Source organism: Scyliorhinus torazame, chromosome 4 (assembly GCF_047496885.1).
Source record: "Scyliorhinus torazame isolate Kashiwa2021f chromosome 4, sScyTor2.1, whole genome shotgun sequence".
NCBI classification, from domain to species: Eukaryota; Metazoa; Chordata; class Chondrichthyes; order Carcharhiniformes; family Scyliorhinidae; genus Scyliorhinus; species Scyliorhinus torazame.
In genome coordinates this window covers 110,542,953-110,564,249 of record NC_092710.1, presented here as the reverse complement: position 1 = coordinate 110,564,249, position 21,297 = coordinate 110,542,953, and the positions used below count along the sequence as shown (strand labels likewise).

Below are 21,297 nucleotides of genomic sequence, written 5' to 3'. Positions count from 1 at the left end.
AGAATGCGCCCTTGTACAGTAGTTTTACTATGAGGTGCTTCACGTGATGGCAAGGGAAGAAAATCAAGGCACAGAGTTGAGAGAGATAACAAACATGGTCAACGAGATGGGTTTCAAGATTCTTAAGGTTCAGAGAGGAGTTGAGTACAATTCCCGTGTGCTTGGTTGTGATGGCTAATTGGTGTGTCACCAGTAGTGGACTGGGAAATTGGAAAAGCAGAGGGTGTGAGCGGGGCGTGGTATTGGAAGAGAATAGAGTGAAGAGATATCATGTAAGAATTTGGCAGTGAACACCAGGATTTTGAAATCCGGTAGAGACGAGCATCCAGTGAAGGCCATTGAGGACATGAGTGATGACTAATTGTGACTTGGAACAGAAAACAATGGTACATACAGTTCCCTCCTTGACATTATAGTTCCATTCTAATACTGCATGAAATTCCTTGTAGTTTTACATGTTGCTCTACTCAAAGCAAAGCTTTTCAGAATCTTTCCTAGGATGGACCCTTGATCACAACCAGCCTAGTGCAAGTATTTGACCAAAGCGTTAACTGGACATTTTCTATTCCGATGTTGACAAGTCTGCTGCATACTTAGAGCTATTTTTGATTTTGTTTCACATTTGAAATTGGCTGTTTCTATCTCTAGAATGTCAAGATTATTTTTCCTGGGGGCAGCACGGTGGGGCAGTGGTTAGCATTGCTGCGTCACGACGCCGAGGCCCCAGATTCGATCCCGGCTCTGGGTCGCTGTCCGTGTGGAGTTTGCACATTCTCCCCACATTTGCGTGGGTTTCGCCCCCGCAACCCAAAATGATGTGCAGGGTAGGTGGATTGACCACGCTAAATTGCCCCTTAATTGGAGAAAATGAATTGGGTACACTAAATTTTTTATTTTTTTTATTTTTTAAAAGATTGTTTTTCCTCACTAACAATTCAATGTTTTAATTCAATTTAAGATTGCTTTAGTAAGCCATATACACTGTCATCTATTTTTGTATGTACGATTTTCAGGGAAGGGTGGCTTTTACCTGAAACGCACTGCTTGTCAGAAATCGTTTTCAGAATTAAATCTTCAGTCCAGATTTAAGAAGTCCTGCCACTTCATGCATAAAATGACATCGGACCTGCATAATTGGCACTGTACTAGTCCATCTCATGATATTTGTGCAAATCAGTGGAGCTTTCTTTAACTGGGAAACTACAGTGAAGGGTTTGGGAATTCTGCAGAAAGATCAAGAAGGAAAAGAATAACCGAAGAGATGAATTCAAACAGAAACTGATGAGGACCGTTTGAGATGAATTGGTAGTTTTTTTCAGGATGTGGAGGACAGAGTTATGGATGTGTTGTAGGTTCTGCAGGATGAAGCTGGGAATGTTGGTGGGTCGAATGCTGGAGAAGCTGTGGATAATAATGTGTACAGGTTGGGGTGGAGATGATGTTTTTGCGTTTTGTACACCATTTTTATTCAGTCGTTTGCCTGTATTTCTTTAATTGCTTGCAAAGCATTACTTCTGGTAAATTGGTTCTCTACAGTTGTGCTCTTACCATTGTGTGTGGTTTATTCCACAAAGCTGGAAATAAACTTTGCTTGCAGTCAGTGTTTTCAAAAGCCTGAAAATTTTATGAGGGATGAAAGACTGAAGCCCTTGAAAATCAGAGATGGTGATTTCAAACTGGAGAAGAAAATGATTGTATAGGGGAGAATATTTGGAGCTTGAAAGCAACAAGATGATATTATGGTTTCCATTGCATGAATAGTTATTGGCCTGGCTCACTGGACCAGAAAATGTGAAAATGTCAGATTTCTGAGAAGAAAATTGATTGACTTTAAGTTAGGACTTGTGCATTTTATTCCAAAAAGGTGCACTGAGTGATTCATCCAGGCATTCCTTTGTGGCTAAGACTGCTAAAACATTAGTTGCCAGGATGTACTGACAAAGTTAACAGTCCTCTTGTTTTTATTCCACAGGAGCACCTCATTGGATGTAGAACCCATATATACGTTCAGGGCTCACAGGTAGGCCTGAGTAATATGTCCCATACTCTGCTCAAAATATGTAATGGTGGACAGAGATTTACATTTGTGTTTTTTGTTTCCCTTGTGTTGGATAGAGGCCCAGTGCTGTGTGTTGTGATGAGCACCAGTGGAGAGCAATGTTTCAGTGGTGGCTCTGATGGGTTAATCCAGTGCTGGAATGCTCCCAATCCTAACATTGATCCCTATGATGCATATGGTGCGTATGACTACATATTTTGTTAGCTGTTGTATTCGTAACTTGCTTTAGATGACAACAAACTGTTGGGTGAATTTAGTTTTTGAGTGAATTCCTAAGGCTTGCATACAGAATTACTTGTACTCTGGTTAGAGGAACAGCATTAGTCTGCCAATCAACTCCTTGAGTCTGTTCTGTCATTGAACGAGCTCATGGATGATCGGCATTCTATCTCAGTCAGACCCGGAGAGGTGTGTGGTTGGGGGTCCTTTGTGTGGTTGGTGGGGGGATGCAATGGGGGGGGGGGGGGTCCTGTGTGTGTGCAGGATGTCCTGTGTGAGTGCAGGATGTCCTGTGTGAGTGCAGGATGTCCTGTGTGTGTGCAGGATGTCCTGTGTGTGTGCAGGATGTCCTGTGTGTGTGCAGGATGTCCTGTGTGTGTGCAGGATGTCCTGTGTGTGTGCAGGATGTCCTGTGTGTGTGCAGGATGTCCTGTGTGTGTGCAGGATGTCCTGTGTGTGTGCAGGATGTCCTGTGTGTGTGCAGGATGTCCTGTGTGTGCGCAGGATGTCCTGTGTGTGTGTGTGTGTGTGTGTGTGTGCAGGATGTCCTGTGTGTGTGTGTGCAGGATGTCCTGTGTGTGTGTGTGCAGGTGCAGGATGTCCTGTGTGTGTGCAGGATGTCCTGTGTGTGTGCAGGATGTCCTGTGTGTGTGCAGGATGTCCTGTGTGTGTGCAGGATGTCCTGTGTGTGCGCAGGATGTCCTGTGTGTGTGTGTGTGTGTGTGTGTGTGTGTGCAGGATGTCCTGTGTGTGTGTGTGCAGGATGTCCTGTGTGTGTGTGTGCAGGTGCAGGATGTCCTGTGTGTGTGTGTGTGTGTGCAGGATGTCCTGTGTGTGTGTGTGTGTGTGTGTGTGTGCAGGATGTCCTGTGTGTGTGTGTGTGTGTGCATGCAGGATGTCCTGTGTGTGTGTGTGTGTGTGTGTGTGTGTGTGTGTGTGCAGGATGTCCTGTGTGTGTGTGTGTGTGTGCAGGATGTCCTGTGTGTGTGTGTGTGTGTGCAGGATGTCCTGTGTGTGTGTGTGCGCAGGATGTCCTGTGTGTGTGTGTGCGCAGGATGTCCTGTGTGTGTGTGTGCGCAGGATGTCCTGTGTGTGTGTGCGCAGGATGTCCTGTGTGTGTGTGTGTGTGTGTGCAGGATGTCCTGTGTGAGGCTGGATGGGCCTGGGTGTTTAAATAATTATTCTTGAGTTAGAAGTGATTTCCCTCCCCTCCCCTTAATTCTTTCAGTGAGTAACGATCGGGGTTAAACTGAGTGAACAATCTGAAGTTAGTGATTTAATCGCTTTTGTCAGATGGTTCTCAGCCCAGCACAATTGTCCAGGGGAAGTTGGCACTTCTGGGCAATTGCCAGGTATACCCTTACCAGGGAACTTGCTAGAGAGATGCCCAGCACATCATAAATGCGACGCTGGGGAACCAGGAATTTCTGGGCCTTCAGATTTTAATGCTATTGATATGAAAGGCTAACTTTCCATTATTTTTCTGATTTATTTTACTTGGGGCCCATCCTGTTTTGCTCCAAAATGGATGACTCCCATGTGCCTGCAGTAAAATCCATCTGCCACAGTTTTGCACGCAGTGTTATTTAATAATGTCTCTGTAGTTTTAAACTCTCATCTGCTTTACCTACTGTGTCACTGGTTATTGTGGCATTGACAAGCTTGGATTCATGACTCTATTGTGTCATTTATAGTGACCAGGTAACACCCCCAGTATAGATTTTTGTGGGACACCACTTCCTTCCATTTCCAGTGTGGACCCATTTAGTTGTTCGGTAGTACAGGATTTGAATAATGCTGAAAAAGACCTATTATTGAATCTTTTCATATTGCGCTCAGCAGGACAAACAAGAATGCCAAATTTCAAACAATCACAATTTATATTAGAGGAAAAAAGGATGCTGTTGTAATGCCAGGTACATTTGCCGAAAGTCCCAATGACTGGCTGATTGAATCTTAACAGCAGCTTCCTTGGTTTGTTTGTAACACGCAGTAACAGACTGTACGCACCAGCCTGCACTTTCAAAACCCAAAACAAAACATTTTCTGTTCAATGTGATTCCATGATTGGGTGGCAGTTTTTGAACAATCCTGAATGCGCCATTAGCTACAGTTTAAGATACCATATAAATTACATCCATTGACATTTCTCCTTCCACCACGTTGGTTATTTCCTCACGAGATTCATTAAACATGACTTGCCTTTTCCAAATTCTCATTCTAATGAGTTCAAAATTCTCTGCTCAGCCACGTATTAATTAGAGATCCCAATATCTTTCCAGCATCAGTTTTGGACTACCCTCTCTAATTTTCGGAGTTCTCTCTCAGCTTTCTTAAATAATAATTACATTTTCAATTTTCTAATCTAAAGGAGCAATTCCTGAATCGAGAGCTTTGTCAAAATATGGCTAAAGCTTCGACAATTACCTTCCCTAATTCTTTTGAAGCCCTAGGATGGAAATCTGCGGATCCTGGAGATTTGTCAGTCTTTAAACAGTATTGAAAAATTATGGTATTATTTGCTGGCATGAACTTTAATAAGTTCCAGTTCTTGATTCATTCAGTTTCCCTGGGGTGTCAGATATATTATCCTCTTTAACTACCGTGAAGACTGACAAGTCACTATTCACATCTGCATTTTCATTTGCAATACTGCCCACAGCTGTTTTTAAAGGACCTATATTACCCATGACTATGCTTTTTCTAATATGATTTTAAAAACTGTTAAATTTGATATTACTCATAAATTTATTTTCATATGTACTCCTTTTTTGCTGTTCTTTAGTGCTCTGGATTCACACTATTTGTAGTCTGGAGTTACAGTATTTATAGACTTTTATAGTCTGTTTTCTTTAGTTTTATGTTATCTCCCACCTCTTTTATTGACCAGGGCTGCTTTATTTGGTAAGTCGAGGCTCTCTCTTTCTCTTCCCCAACCCCTCCGCCCAGGTGTGTAGGCAGATCCTGAATCAGCTAGATTCTTTTTTGAACACATCCCACTGTTTATCTATAGTTTCACCCAATTACAGTTTTGACCAGTTTGCTGTTGTCAGTTTTGTAAATTTTCCCACAATCTAGAGCTTAGAAGAAACTGAACACAGTTATTAACATTCATAGCAGAATAGAATCCCTACAATGTAGATGGACGCCATTCGGCCCACCAAGTCTGCACTAACCCTTCAAATGAACATTCTGCACATTTATACTCCCCCATCTACCGTCCTGACCCCATGACCTAAACTGCACATCCGGGGGCAATTTAGCATGGACAGTCCACCTAATCCGCACGTCTTTAGACTGTGGGAGGAAACCAGAGCACCCAGAGGAAATTCACGCGGACACGGGAGAAACTCCCCACAGACAGTCACTCAATGCTGGAATTGAACCCGGGTTTCTGGTCCTCTGAGGCATCGATGTTATAACCACTATGCCACCGTGCCGCACCATTGAACATGTTGGCCCAGATTTTTGTTCACATTCATCAGTAAAACAACAGTGACTTTCAGAGTTCGACCATGTGCAAAAATGGAAATCCTAGCCATGGTGTGCATTGCATAAGTTCCCATTCCCGCAGGCTGCAATCTCCTTTGCAATCTAAGCCTGGTTTACGAACAATGTCAGCCCGGCTGGTGAGCCGCATCAGCCCAGCTGGTAAGTGCCACGAGCCCAACTTGCAACTAAAGCCTTCTTTGTTGATTCTAGATCATATTGTACCAGAAAAATGTTGAGCTCAAAAAAATCACTACCGTCCTTACTTAAGCCGCTTTACAGTTCCCAATATATATGAAAATACAGTCCTTCATTAAAGCATGTTTGCTTTTACTGCAAATTTCTCTTAAGATTTCAATGAATACATTCTGCCACTTCACCGTTACTTTCAAGAGAACTGTATACAACTTCCAACAGTTTTGAATCCATTATTATTCCTCAATTCTAGCCATTGCCTCCACTGTCGCCTTCCCTTTCGTATATCCCCTCCCAAAATTCAAACAATTAAATGGCCGTTGATTTAATTGGCAGGTTGTTGGACCTTGCTATGTGCAGTTGTCTGCCAAGATTGGCTACACTTAAAAAATAATTTATTGGTCATGAGGTTTTTTTGGGAGTCTGAATGATATGAAAAGACGTGGGCTGGAATTCCCCGGCTGTTGAAATTCTCTGTTCCAACTGAAAACGCAACCCCACCCGGGGTTTTGGTGGGGTGGTTTCAATGGGAAATCCCATTTGCAAGCAGAGTGTGGAGAATCCCACCGCCAGCGATCGGCGTGCTACCGAGAAACACATGGCTGGAGGACCGAAGAATACAGCCCATGATCTAAATGTAAAGATTTTTTTCTTTGATTTACTGGATTTTATGATTTCTTCATTGCCTGCTATTGCCAGCATGTTGCCGAGGTGAGCGGCATGATTTCTGATTTAAGCTGTGTAATTTTGTCAAAAAACAGCTTGCAGCCCTACAAAAAGTGACCCTTTATTCTTTTTTTAATTATCTTTCATGTAATGACTTGGCCTGCTGAATCCAGACTTCTGTTTGTGTATGCTTATGTCACCAGATGCCTGGAAATCTTCTCTTAAACAATGTCAGGCAAAAAGTACTGTGGCGGGAATTACAGTTTTCAGAGGAAGGTACAAGGGGGAAAGCATTGAGACAAAGCTTGATGGTTTGAGTTTGTTCTGATCCATACTAAGAAGCAGTTTTTTTTACAGATCCTTCTGTGCTACGAGGTGCTTTGGAAGGTCACAGCGATGCAGTTTGGGGTTTGGTGTACAGTGCAACACATCAACGTTTACTGTCTTGTTCAGCTGATGGTACTCTACGGCTGTGGAACGCCACTGAAATCGCGCCTTCGCTTTGCATATTTAACGAGAACCGAGGTATGGACTGAATTTGCCTCTGGGATCCATCATTAATTAGTACCCAGCTGATCCTTGTGCTCTTGTGGTGCTGAGTTGAGAGTAAGACTCTTCAGCGTGAGGGCTGTTAGATGTGCGGATACTTGGACGAGGATGCACAGGTGTAATTTGGCCTGCATTTTGAAGTCCCGCATCCTTATTTTTCCGTAATAAATTACCGTGCCCACATTTCTAATGAAAACTAGAGATTTATTGCCAGTACCCTCAATGGTGAAGTGTAAATATAGCGGGGAAATTTTTAGTAAGCAGTTTCAATTAAATGACGTGGGCATAGCAGTTGTAAAATGGAAAATGTTGACAGGTTATGTGTGCAGACATTAGTTTCATGCATTGTATATCGATAGTACCAAAATCAGTTGTATTCTGGTTAATTCATTGAACACAATGATCAAGTAATATTTTTGTTCTACTTCCAGGTGTTTCTATCTGCCGCTATTAAAATCTAGAGCATTCTATGGTTTCAAATTCAATCTGAGTTAAAGGAAAATTAGCATTGTTCATGATTAGTGGTTTTGTGTTGTATATACTAGAACTTTTGAGTCCAAACTCCAGATGCGAAGTGTCTCTCCCTCCCTGTGCTCCTGCTCCAGAAGCATGTATTGGAAATCTGACCTCCATTGCCCATGAATTTTCATCCAATGTGTCCCATTAGAATTACTTGTAATCACAGATTTTTACCAAATGTAACTACAGGTTGATATGTCCAGCATGACTCTCTTATTTTCCTCCTGCAGAATCTGGAATCCCTACCTCTGTTGACATGGTCTGCAGTGATCCTTCTCATTTAGTATCGTCTTTTGTAAATGGGCAGACGAGCATATTTGACATGGAGACGTGTCAGCGATTCCTCACCTTCGAGTCCAATATTGATGGTATGGTTTTTGGAGTAAGGAGCCCTGTTTATCAGATAATATAAAACAAGTAACATAGAACATAGAACAGTAACATAGACTGTACTGTAAAAAAGAGATAAGACTGTAACTACTGCTGGTTAATCTTGGGGATAGTATTGTCTGACTTGAGTTTTTGACTAAATTGAATTATCAGTTAAATTTTACATGGTGGCGAAGTGGTTAGCACTGCTGCCTCATGGCGGCGAGGACCCATGTTCGATTCTGACCCCGGGTCACTATCCATGTGGAGTTTGCACATTCTCCCCATGTCTGCATGGATCTCACTCTCAGCGCAAAGATGTGCAAGGGTAAGTGGATTGACCATGATAAATTACCCCTTAATTGGGGAAAAAAAATTGGGTACTCTAAATTTATTTAAAAATAGAAACAAAGTAGACTAGCAATGCTACTTTCTTCCACCTGATCCCCATCCCAGACAAAATTAAACCATATAGTTAACAAATTATTGGGAATCTTTTGAGTGAAAATGTAATCTGAAAAAATTACACTCTAATTATATTTGCTGGTCACCTCTGCTTTTAACAGTAAAAGGTTCATGTTTTGCCTGTGCTTTTAGTAAATGATTAAAAATTTGGTCTCGGGGGACTTGTAAAATGTGCTTGACCAAATCTCAATCCAGCTCCTAATGGACATAGCCCACGGCGTATTAAAGGTGCACTGTGATTGTATCACAGAAATAGGCCAGTCAAGCCATCCAGTCCATGTCGATCAAAGCAAAATATTGCAGATGCTGGAAATTGGGAATAAAACCAAAATGTTAGAAAAACTCAACAGGTCTGGCAGCATCTGTGGAGAGAGAAGCAGAGTTAATGTTTTGAGTCCAATATTACTCTTCGGAACTGAACCCACCTCCCATAACCACAATGGGGTTCCCCTTTCCACCCACCTGCCTCTGCATTCAAGGGATTATTCTCCAGCTTGATGCCACCACAAAACACATCTTCCCAAGGGCAGCACGGTAGCACAAGTGGATAGCATTGTGGCTTCACAGCGCCAGGGTCCCAGGTTCGATTCCCCGCTGGGTCACTGTCTGTGCCGGATCTGCACGTTCTCTCTGTGTCTGTGTGGGTTTCCTCCGGGTGCTCCGGTTTCCTCCCACAGTCCAAAGACGTGCAGGTTAGGTGGATTGGCCATGATAAATTGTCCTTAGTGACCAAAAAGGTTAGTTGGGTTACGGGGATAGGGTGAAAGTCAGGACTTGAGTGGGTCGGTGCAGACTTTATGGGCCGAATGGCCTCCTTCTGCACTGTATGTTCTATGTTCCAAGGGACCATTCCCTCCATGACACCCTGGTCCCCTCCTATATCCCAACACTTCATCCCCTTCCCATGGAACCTCTCCAATCAATTGCACGGGGGGTACTACCTGTCCCTTTACCACCCCTCTATCACTGTCTGAGGCCCCAAGCACTCCTTCCAAATGATTGCAATGTGAGCAGAAAATTCTAGCCGATGGGGGGAGAATTTTCTGGCTTGCAAGGTACGGATCCCTGCATTCTGACAACATCCGAGTCAAGGTTTACACAGCACAAAAACATTGTTCTTTTTCTAGTCTGCTATAATTTTCTGCTCACATTGTAGTCGCCTCTACATTGGAACGACCAAACACAATGTGGGTGACTACGTTGCAGAGTATTTCCAGTTAGGCCACTGATTGACTGTCATGACCCTGATTGTGTGGCTGCTTGCCATTTCAACTCATCACCTTGGTCTCGCTCGCACTTCTGTCCTCAGCCTGCTGCACACTTTTGCTGAAGCCCAACACATCCTCCTCTTCCATTGGGCACTTTAAAGCCTTCTGGATTCAAAATTGTTTTCAAAAACTTCAAACCATAAATTCTTGTACTCCGTTTTGTATTTTTTAAATTCTGCTACTAACACCTACTCTGGATCCATGCTTTTTTACTTTACTATGGCCATTCCCACTCTCTCTGCCTTTTGTTCCATGGCATCTTTGTAATTTAATCTCCCTGTCCTCTAACCTATCCTATGACCTTCATTTTTGTTCCACCTAACCATCCTCCTTTGTTTAACAGCATAAAACCCATCACATTTCTCTCTCTCTTCAGTTCTGAAGAAGTCATATTGGACTCGAAATGTAAACTCTTTGTCTCTCTATAGATGCTGTCAGACCGGCTGAGTTTTTCCAGCACCTCATTTTTATTTTCGTCCATGTTGATGTTTGTCCTCCTGTCATGGGAATGTCCCTTTAAGAACTGTTTGTCTTCTCAAATGGCTGCAGTGATGTCATTGTGTGTGTGGAGCTGGGTGGTTGTCCTGGTTTTTACTTTCGTTTGGAGCTGGAAGCTGTGGCTTTCATTTTCATTTTCGGTTTAGACAGTTGGAAGCTGTGTTTGGACTACAAGGATCTTGGAGTCTCTCTCCCTTTCTCTCTCTCTCTCTGCATGTTAAAAAGGTCTCCAGATCACTTGATGACTTCAAAGTAATAACTGTTCTGGAAGACATTCAAACCTACTGTTTTGTGATGAACGGGATTGTCTGATTTATGGATGTTGTTACTTGAGTGAAACAGTAATGGGAAGTTATTAAGGGTTAAATACAGAGTACTGTAGCTGTGTGGGGTATTTATGTTTGTAGTTTATAAAATACTTATTGTGTGTGTTTATAAAATGTTAACTGAATTCGTAGAGTAAACTTTGTTTTTGATTTAAAGCGTTTAAGGCCTCTGTTGAATAACACCTGAAGAGTAGGCCCTGCGCTCCTCATAACCAAAATCTATAAACAGTTGTAGGTCAGGTGAACACCATGATATACTTTGGTGTTCTCTAAACCCTGGCCCGTAACACTCCAAATGAGCAAATAACACGAAGCAATTTTTTGCCCTTTTTTTTTCTTCCACCTATCCGATGTAATGTCTCAATTCAAAGTGGAATTTTATAGCCTCAATTCTTTCTGGATAAAGTTTCTCTTGTTCTCCGTTTTGAATCTTGTATGCTTTTTAATCTTGTATCTATGACCCTCATTCCAGATTTTTCAATGACTGGAAACCAGTCTGCAAAGTCACTGTATATTTAGATTGCATTTCCATTCTACATATTGCCAATTACTTGGATAGCAACTAGAGCTTATTTTCTAATAAGTTGGGATGGGGTGGGGAGGAAATAAGTGTACTTTAAATGGAAATTAAAAATAGTCACAAATACTCAAATTTCTATCTCTCCTGTCCCAGCCATTTCAAGCACATCTATCCTATCTCCTTGTAATCTTTAATCTGTTCAAAAATGCCTGCACACTAGTGCAGTAGGAGGCACTCTTTATGGACTGGAGCAATGCTGGGGAATGATGTGTTAGCTCTTAGTGCTGACACTAGGTCCTGAAATCGTAAAAATTTCATGTTCCCGCACTAATCCCAAATCTAGATATGATATTTGAACGGCAACATCGTTAGGATGTGCAGATCAAATTAAACAGATTTTGTCTGTATACTGGGAAGTAAGTGTGGAGGGTTGGGGAATGGCGAGCTGGGGTTGGATGTGGTACCCAGTGTTTAAAAAACGTATTAATGCCTGTTTTTAGGTCATGCATCTGATGAGCTGGAGAAACTTCTCCAACATTAGTCACAGTTCTTTGGAAGCAAACTAAGACCTTGCATCTGACCTATCCTTTGATTTAGGTCCTTTTGTCCTGCAATTTCTGTCCCTGGCAAGACCACTAATTTCATTGCTAGCTCCAGTAGTACTAGGCTATCCTACATGCTGTGCTCTGTTACCTATTCTGCATGATGCTAAGGATTATTGCAATCACATCCCATCTAAGAACAATATGTAGATCTGAAATAATACTAACATTTACATTTTCTGACTTTAAAATTTAGTCTGAAAAATGAATTATGGTTGAAATGCGAATCGAGGTAATGATGAAAATTGTTGATGTGTTTCCCCCTTATTTGTCCATCCAGCTTCATCAAAATGTCAGATTAATAAGGTCATTAGTCATCCTACTCTTCCTGTTACTATCACAGCCCATGAGGACCGACACATAAAATTCTTTGACAATAACACGGGTAGGAAAATATTTATTTCTTCTGTTTGCTGTGACAGTGTGTGCTGATAATTGTGCTTTTTGAATTGTACAGACTTTCTCTCCCATGTAAAGCATACTATTAACAACAGAACTTTCAATCACACTCCATCGCCTCGCTCTTTGTTCCGTTTTAAAAAACTTGTATATATCCCCTTCAGTGCTCTACCTTCACATGGGTGTGTATTGATCTTGCTAATGTTAATAAGGGAGTTCTTTTCCACAAGATTAAGTATAAGAAGAAAAAAAAGCTTTCAGAAATGGTCTTTACAAAGAAAGTGCTCCTGATAAAGAAGTAGGGGTAATGCTGAAGATTCAGACGATATATGAATAATCCTAATGCTACCCTCCACTCTTAAAGTGATTTGTTCTTCTCGTGTGGTCTAACTCTCATCTAAGAGAATAAATGGAGTTCCTTTCATGGCACTTTGGATTAAAAAGTAAAACTGGGAAGGGAATCGGGAACAGAAAATGACTGCAATTGGCAATTGTCTGCCCCCATGCTTACCAGCACTTGTTACTCAACCAATATTGATATGATGTTTGCAACGGACAACGTTTTTCAAAGAAGTCAGATGTTCTTGCTTGATGCCTGGGCAAGGGGAACATGTATGAAGATGTTCTGTTTAGATATAACTGGCATTGAAGATAGTGTTTTAGGTCCACCAGAAAATTCTCTCAGCAAGATTTTACCCTTGAAATTTCCATTTCACAGATGAGAGAGAAGGTTCCCAAAGGGCAGAGGATGTTAGTTTTCTCCGTCTTGTCTCCACATGGGTGGAAGACCACAGATTCATCCTGATGTGAGGGGATTAACTTTCATTCCAAAGAAATGTTGACATTGGAACTATTACTGCTTTCTTCAGTTGGTACTTCCAAAATAGCCATCTGAACAGATCTAAAGCATAAATTTGAACTGGGGGAAAGGAACTGCACAGAAAATATCAGAGGCGATGAACCGATATTTCAAGATTCTTGTATTTGTCCCGCAGCTCACCCCAGTGTTCGAATGCCTGTGGTCTGTAGCACCAATCATTTTTCATCTATAGTATAACATCTGCCTTTATCTCGGTGAATATGTTATATTAATTCTAGCACAGACATCATAGAGGGTGGCACTTTGTCAAAATGCACTTTGCTCAGGGGATCGCTCTTCTAATACCAATCTTGCAGTTCAGGTGAAGTTCATGTCATTTTACAGGTCTGTCATGCAGTACAAAGCATCACTGCACCTTAGAGATTTGTAATCTGATGCTCATTGAGAGTTTGTGTACTGTAAATGAAAATCTTGAGCACGAGGATGGTTTAGAATTGCATAATAGCCATTTCCCTTCATATGGTTTTAATATTAGCACTACTGCGTGAAGATTTTTTTAAATTATCTGAAGTGAGTGAGTACTTGGGCTCTATAGATCTTTGTATAGTTCGGTTTGATATTGTGTATTAAGGTCAATTAAGAAAAATACTTGGAATTTATGCAAAGAGTACTGGAGCGCTTTAAAGGTTATTTTAAAGGAACATAATAGGGGGGAAAATCAGCAAAGAGGACAGTGACTGAATAGGAGATCAAGAGTAACCAAAAGGTTAAGTGGAGTTATTTTTTAAACCTTTCTAAATGAATGTTTGGTAACATTTTTTTTCATTGTGCAATTTGTGTACAACATTATTGTGAGGTAAAAAAGACAATTCTCGAATCCAAACACTAAATCAGTTCCATTAAAACATGGCAAAGTGACACCTCTTTAGAAAATATAAAGATTCAACACTGAAACCAAGAGTTAAATTTGCATTTGATAACTATATTAAGCATTAAATGTTTTTTTTAAAAGGTTTTAATCTGCTATTCCTCTGCATTTCCCGTTGGCTATTCTTGAAACTGAGCCCTTGCTCCTTATGAAAACAAAATGTAATCAATACAAGAAATTCCATTTACCGAGGATTTAAATGTCACCGTCCCCCTGTGCAAAAATTTTGAAACCGTCAACTACATTGCTAACTTACTGATTAATATTCCATAGAACCCCTACAGTGCAGAAAGAGGCAATTTGGCCCATTGATTCTGCACCAAACCTCTAAAAGAAGACCTCATCTACGCCCACCAATATTAAACTTGAACCAGCAACCATCTCTCAAAATTTATACAGAAAGATTCACTTAACCACCTCTAGCTGGTCTCTATCTTGAACCTATATTAACTGGTGCAGACTATCTATTTATTCCTCAGAATCAGTAATATCTGACTACTAAGTCATCTGTTAAATGTACTTCAGAGCCATGCTTCTCTTGCCCACCAATTCAATAAACTGGTAACTATGCAAATAATTGATAAATACAGTTAGTTATTACTACTGATGAGATCATAAAATTACTTTGCATTTGACAACATTAATAGGTCATGGCCAACTAATGTCCTGCTAGCCCTGTGCATTTGATTTTGTCAGAATTCGCCTTTAGGGACATGGGATTCTGCATCATCTAGAGATTCAAAACCTGCAGTGTCACAAATTTGTGAATGCTATCACATCCAGGGACAGAGGTTTAAAGTTATCAGTGACATCTGTCCTAGACATTTAAAAAATAAATATATTATCATTTGTATTCTGATAGAACTCATATTTGCCACAGAATAGTTGAGAGGAAATTAAAAGTTGATTATGAAGACTGGTGGAATCAAATTGAATTAATCATTTTAAAATGATTTTCTGCTAGTTGACAAAACAAATGAGCAGCGTTTTGTGGGTGGCCTGTCCACAATTTCTAGATGTGCATAGCTGGTGACAGACTGTACTAGCATGTGGGCATGAAAATGATCCAATAAGCAATACTGTTCTGTTAAAGTCAAATAAACAATTGTAATTTTTGAGGCAGGTAACATGTTTTGAAAAAAGGAATTTAGCTATGTTATGGGAGACTGAGTTTACATTTCAACAGCACCTAATGATTTAACGTAAATGGCAAAAGAAACAAGCGGTACAAGAGCAACATTTTTACGCAGTGAGTGATTAAGATCTGGAATGCACCATCTGAGAGTGTGGTGGAGGCAGGTTCAATTGAAACATTCAAAAGGATTTTGGAGTATTATCTGAAAAGGAAGAATGTGCAGGGTTAAGAGGAAAAGATGGGAAGATAGCTCTAAGGGAATTGCTCATTTGGATGGCTGGTGCAGGCACGATGGGACAAATGTCCTCCGTCATAATATTTCTGTGATCTGACACATGGGAGCAATACCTCTAAGTCTCACAGCTTTCCTATTTAGAAATAAATCGTCATCCTGGGTCAAAATTCTGGAACACCCTGCCTCAGCTCTATGGGTATATTTACACCACACAGACTGCAGTGCTTCAAGAAGGTGACTTATCACCCACCACTGAATCAGGGAAGGGTAAAAATGCTGACCTTGCTAGCAGTATCCACATCACATGAATAAAATGACATCTGAGAATTTTACAATGAACGCATTACTTTTGAAATGTGCTCCCTGTAAGATGAATTAAAGGTAACAGTTGTTTTGTATTTAGCAAGGTCCCACAGACAGCAACTATTGTACTGCAGATAGTTGCAGTTGAATAGCAAATATGTATGTATATTATGTACACACACACTGGTTCAATGGGTCAAATAATGGCCTTCTGGGTAGTGTAGCTTCTATCATTCCACACTAATCTATGTCTACTGTTTTTATTTGCAGGAAAAGTTCTTCATTCAATGGTAGCCCATTTGGATGCTGTCACAAGTTTAGCTGTCGATCCAAATGGCTTGTATCTGATGTCTGGCAGTAAGTACCTAATTAAAGTGCATCAACTCACATTACTTTTGACACCTTAATTATCTGCAATATGCTCACTTGACATCCCATGTAGCACTCCTGTAAAAGTTAAAGCTCCTTGAATGCTTGCCTAATCCTCAAGTTTATTTGGCATGGCTGCTCCAGCTCCAATCGATGCAAAGGTAGATTAAAGACCCACTGAGCCTGTAGCTCATGAAAGGGTAGAGAGGCAAGGATGTTTATTGGAACCCATCACTGGCCCCCTCTTTGGGCAAATTTCCAGGGTTAAGAACTCCAGTAGGTCCCTCCGCCACACTGAGGCAGGTGGAGAAGCTGACCTCCACCCCAACAGGATTCGCCTGTGAGCAATCAGCTAGGCAAAGGCTAAAATATCTGCCTCCACACCCGTCTGCAACTCCAGCCGTCCGACATCCCGAATATGGCCTCCAGGGGACTAGGCTCCATATCTACATACTACACAGCCGATATAGTGCTGAAAACTGACCTCCAAAACCTTTCCAACTTCGGGTAGGACCAGAACATATGCACAATTAGCAGGACCCCTCCCACACTGCTCACAGACATCCTCTACCCCCTCAAACTGCCAGCTCATCCTTGACTTCATCAGGTGTGCCCTCGTACATACCTACAGCTGTATCAGCCCCGGCCTCGCACATGTGGCCGAGGCATTCACCCTCTGAAACACCTCGCACCACAAACCCTCCTCCAATGCTACCCCCAACTCCTTCTCCCACTTAGCCTTAATCCCCTCCACGAACACCTTGTCCTCCTTCAAAATCCCCCTATCAATTGCCAAGACAACCCAACCCCCGCCGCTGACAGCACCTCCAGGCAGGTGCTATCGGGAAGGTCGGAAAGACCTTCTTCGTAAAGTCCCACACCTGCATACACTGGAAACTCTTCCCTTGTGCCAGCCCAAACTTCTCATTCAACTCCTCCAAGCTCGCAAACCACCCTCCCAGAAACAGGTTCTTCATCTCCCTTATCCTCTCCTCCCAACCCCAGAACCTCACATCCATCCTCTCCAGCTAGAATACGTGATTCCATCTGATTGGCATCACCCTCGACCCCGCTCCCAGCCTAACATTCTGCTGGAGCTGCCTCCAAATCTTCAGCTTGGCCACCACCACCGGACCTCCCTAACACTTCCCTGGAGCCAACGCAAGCTGCTCCGTTGCCAGCGCTCGCAACCCCGATCCCTGACATGAGCCCGCCTTCATCCTTACCCACTTTAATGACCTCCGCAGCACCTCACCGATCAAGTTGAACGGGTCACTATGTTGCGACAATGCCTCCTCCACCCCCTTCATCTTCTCCCACTCTTTGAGCGAGGTCATCATCTACCTCTGATGCATCTCAATGCTTGGCAAACAGCCTTTCAAACTCACCGATACCACCTGGATCAAAGTTTTAACCGTAATGGGAGTGGCCCCACCTGACGAACCAACACCTGCCATCTTTCCTTCTGTTGGACTCGAACAGCACTCGTCAGTGGACATTCGCTCCCCCCTTCCTTCCCTGGCTTTTCTTCTGGAACTCTGACATTAGAACTTCCCACACCAGCTCATCCAAAAAGTACCTGAGACCGAGCATAAAAGTTCAGAAAAACAAAGACTCTAGCAGGAGCCATCCAACGTGCGACCTCAACCTACATTTCGCCACCGGAAGTCCACCTCATTGTTCTTTAATGATTTGAGAAGAACAAATGTAGTTTGTTTGTGAGAGACAAGATGCTTGTCCATAAAAACACTTGTTTTGTAAATTCCAACTCTTTGACATATTTGGTCCATGTGTGAGGTGAATTGTGGCAAAAAGAAATGTTGCAGGAAGGAGGGGATATATGTTTGATGACAAGTCTGCCACATGGCTTGGATATGATATCCAGGACATGAAGATGTCTAGCACATAGGAAGTTGTTCAATGTTTCAGCCTTTCACTACACCAACAAGACCAAACAAAACAATCTGACTTTTGAAAAGTTTCTTCTGAATATTATTGTTTACCAACTGTTGGTGTTTTTTTTCTTCCTCTTCCAAAGGTCATGACTCTTCAATTCGTTTGTGGAGCCTTGAGACCAAGACATGTATTCAGGAATTCACTGCACATCGTAAAAAGTTTGATGAGTCCATCCATGATGTGGCATTCCATCCTTCCAAATGTTACATAGCCAGTGCTGGGGCAGATGCACTGGCTAAAGTATTTGTATGACAGTTTTCTGTAGACTACTTCAAACCCTCTATTATCAATTAGTGTCTATGACACTGCCAGACATAGGGATATCCTTTACTGCCTAGCAATCCTGACACTTGGGTTGCAGAGCCTACAGTTCTGAAACACTTGTATTTTCTGCAAGTTTTTTCACCTGGTTTGTTCAGGCTGCTCTGAGTCCAACTGTGCTAATGTCTGAGGGATTTGCTGTTCAGTTCTTCCTTAAATTAATTCCTGTAATCCTGGGGCTGCCGTGTTTATCCAGGCAGGCCTGGATAAAGTTGGGATGGGGTATATTTCCTGTTTTTAGAGAAATGAAAATACATCTGGCAACACCTGTATGAAAGGCAATGTGTTCTCTTTGCTGGGCAGCTAAGTTGTTTGAGGTAGCAAGGAATGCCAATAGAGTGGAGTGCCAAGCTGCAGCAAGTGCAGTAACTCCAGGTTAAAGGGAGATGTAGAAAGTCCAACATTAAGAGTATTTTTGAAGACAAGATGCCAAACATTTGCTAAACAAAAGGAGACCTCTTAAACAATTGTACAATAAAAGCAGAATGTTTACATACGGGATACAATATCTGTAGTCGATTATTGTTCTAGCTACCTGACTGTGTTAGACTTGTGCCAGCAGTGTGATCCGTGAACACATTTCTCCATAAAGACAGTTTTTAAGGTAAATTTGGGTCGTAAGAAAATTCAATTGCGTAGAGCTACACTTCGTTCGGAATTGTGTATAAATATATGTTCAAGGTATTGTTTAGCACTTACAGAAACACTGACATTTTTGAATACAGTTATATACAGGTATACTTTCTTTTAAAACACAGTAATAGATTTTTGTCTTTAAAAAGGGACTTTAATTCTTTAACATCAGGTATTTGAATGTCTAGTGCTCTCTCAAACATGCATTTTAATTTCAGATGGCCTGAAGACTACATATTGTAAACACGGCAATGGAATGTTTAATGGTATTATAATGATGGGGCATTTTACTTTTGGGTTTTGTTGTAATAAACCTTGGCATTAACACTTCCTTGGACTGGTATGTGCACTGTGGGTGATGGTATGGGAAATGTAGTGTTGTGCTATTTTGCTAAGAGATTTTACTGCTCCAATTTTCAAGTGAAATGCTTTCAATAGCCTAGATCAGCTGCAATTGAATGCTGCTCGGCACAAGAGCAAGATAATATTATGACAAAGATTTCTTTCTACTGGAGGATAAAATTGGCAATAATTCAAACTAACCAAGTTCTTACTTAGAAAAATTATTTAACCATTGGGCGTATTTGACATTGTCCAACAGTTGCAGCTGTTTGGGGGGTTTTCATATCCGGAATCCTGTTTAAAAGTTAGATTGCTCTAATCTCCTATTTTCTGGCCCAGTCGCAAAGTATTTAAGAAGGGAAATAGATCTTTTGGAATTAATACATGTGCGTATGAAGTATCTCAAAATGAGCTATCTTTAATACTGACAGCAGCTTGCCTTTAAAAGGAGGGAGGCTAATGTAGTGTGGGGGAGAGAGAGAGAGAGAGAATTTGATGTGTGCATTGGGCACATTTGCTATGTCTACCTACATTTTTTTTTTTTTAACTGCGATCATGTTTAGGTGGAACTGTAAAGCAGAAGCTTCTAAACATCATGATTATTTGAGACCTACTAAAAGCTAATTTTCTTGTAAAAAGCTGATTATTTATCTATGATGTACCCATCTCTTTTCTGAAATGGAAAGCGACTGATAGATTTATTGGTAATAAAAATCCCATCTTTCAGAAAATGATGCATTTGCCGTGTGTAAATTTAGCCGAGGCACCTGACTATAGATAGTTATCAACAAAGTGATGCAATGCATCCCGTCACTATTATTAAACATGAAATTGCAGCAAGCCTATAATTAATTGTTTTCAAAACAATAACTCAACTGTTTAAAGATTTTTGAGTGTCTAACTTTTATTGTTAAATGAGCTATTGTCTCAAGTAAATTTTATTGTACTTTCAGTTATGTGTGATATGAGTAAGATCAAGTGTTCATTCTATCAAATTGAAGTACAGAAGCTTTTCAGCCAGAACCCATGGTGTGACTGATCCCTTTTGGTAACTTGGTTCCTTTTCTTTCTATTAGCATTGTGGTCATGAGCTGAATAGTGAAACTGGATTTTATTTTTGGCTGGTCTTTAAAAGGTATTTCTCCATTCCTTCCTCGTAGCCCCACACATCCACCTATATCATTAATTAAATTCACTGGTCAGCTTTTTAATATTGTTCATTTTATGTGGTAACAGAGTTGCACGATTTCCACCCCATCTATGTTTAAATGCCCCACTTTTACTATTTGGGTCCAATTCTCCAACTGGAGGAAGAAAATTACCCGACTTTCAGAGAGAGGACTCCACTTAGCTGGAATTTTTTTCATGAATAAGGTTTATCAGCCTCTACAATATATTGTCATCCTGTCCATAATAAAGCTATTTTATCATTTGGGCTTGTTGGCATTGGTTTGTTTTCGACATCACAGAATTAATATGTTCCAACTGAAGCATTGTGTATGCGTGTTCTGCTTGTAAATAGATAATTGCTCTTTCCATAGTTTGAATTTGTCCCTCTTGAAGAACTGGGTGATGCAGAGGATTCATCCCAAAATGATGAGATGGAAGTTACCAAGCTCAGCCAGATTTGCTACCTCCAACATGATCAAATCAGACTTGGTCCTGTTCCTAGAAAGCTATCTATGATTCTATATCACTAGTACAGTTCATGCTTCACAGCAGCATGGTATCCAAGCATGTCACGCTTGCAATTTAAAGTAAGGATAAAATTATTTGGAAGACCTGTGTTAACTGAGTGAAAAATACTAGCGGAGCCAAAGATGTTGTCAATTAGGGATGGGCAATTAAAATGTTGGCCAATCCAGTGACATGCATGGAAACAGGATTAACCACTCTCGGGGTTTTTTTTAGGGTTGCGGTAGGTAATGAAAAGATCACTGGCTGAGAGGGGAACTAGTAAGTTGTAAATAATGAAATCTGCAAGTAGGTGAGAATTATTGTCACTGTTCACAAAATGTACTGTGACAAATTGGGAATGGGGAGGTAAAGTACACAGCCAAGGGGAAAATGTAATTCAAAAATGAGTTTGCTCTACATAAAATAGAAAGGTTG

The 21,297-nt window shown here is 41.2% G+C and overlaps 1 protein-coding gene across 1 annotated transcript in view; it reads left to right on the top strand.

Annotated features, from left to right (window-relative positions):
* Positions 1 to 20,617, top strand: part of LOC140410411 (striatin-like) — a 46,777-nt gene extending 26,160 nt beyond the window's left edge. The window contains exons 7-13 of the mRNA XM_072498480.1: positions 1,973 to 2,020; positions 2,116 to 2,237; positions 6,986 to 7,153; positions 7,927 to 8,064; positions 12,025 to 12,129; positions 15,835 to 15,921; positions 17,972 to 20,617. Of these exons, the coding sequence (XP_072354581.1) occupies positions 1,973 to 2,020; positions 2,116 to 2,237; positions 6,986 to 7,153; positions 7,927 to 8,064; positions 12,025 to 12,129; positions 15,835 to 15,921; positions 17,972 to 18,141 (838 nt within the window). The 3' untranslated portion in view covers positions 18,142 to 20,617. The remainder of the gene's footprint in view (positions 1 to 1,972; positions 2,021 to 2,115; positions 2,238 to 6,985; positions 7,154 to 7,926; positions 8,065 to 12,024; positions 12,130 to 15,834; positions 15,922 to 17,971) is intronic.
* Positions 20,618 to 21,297: the final 680 nt, after the last annotated feature.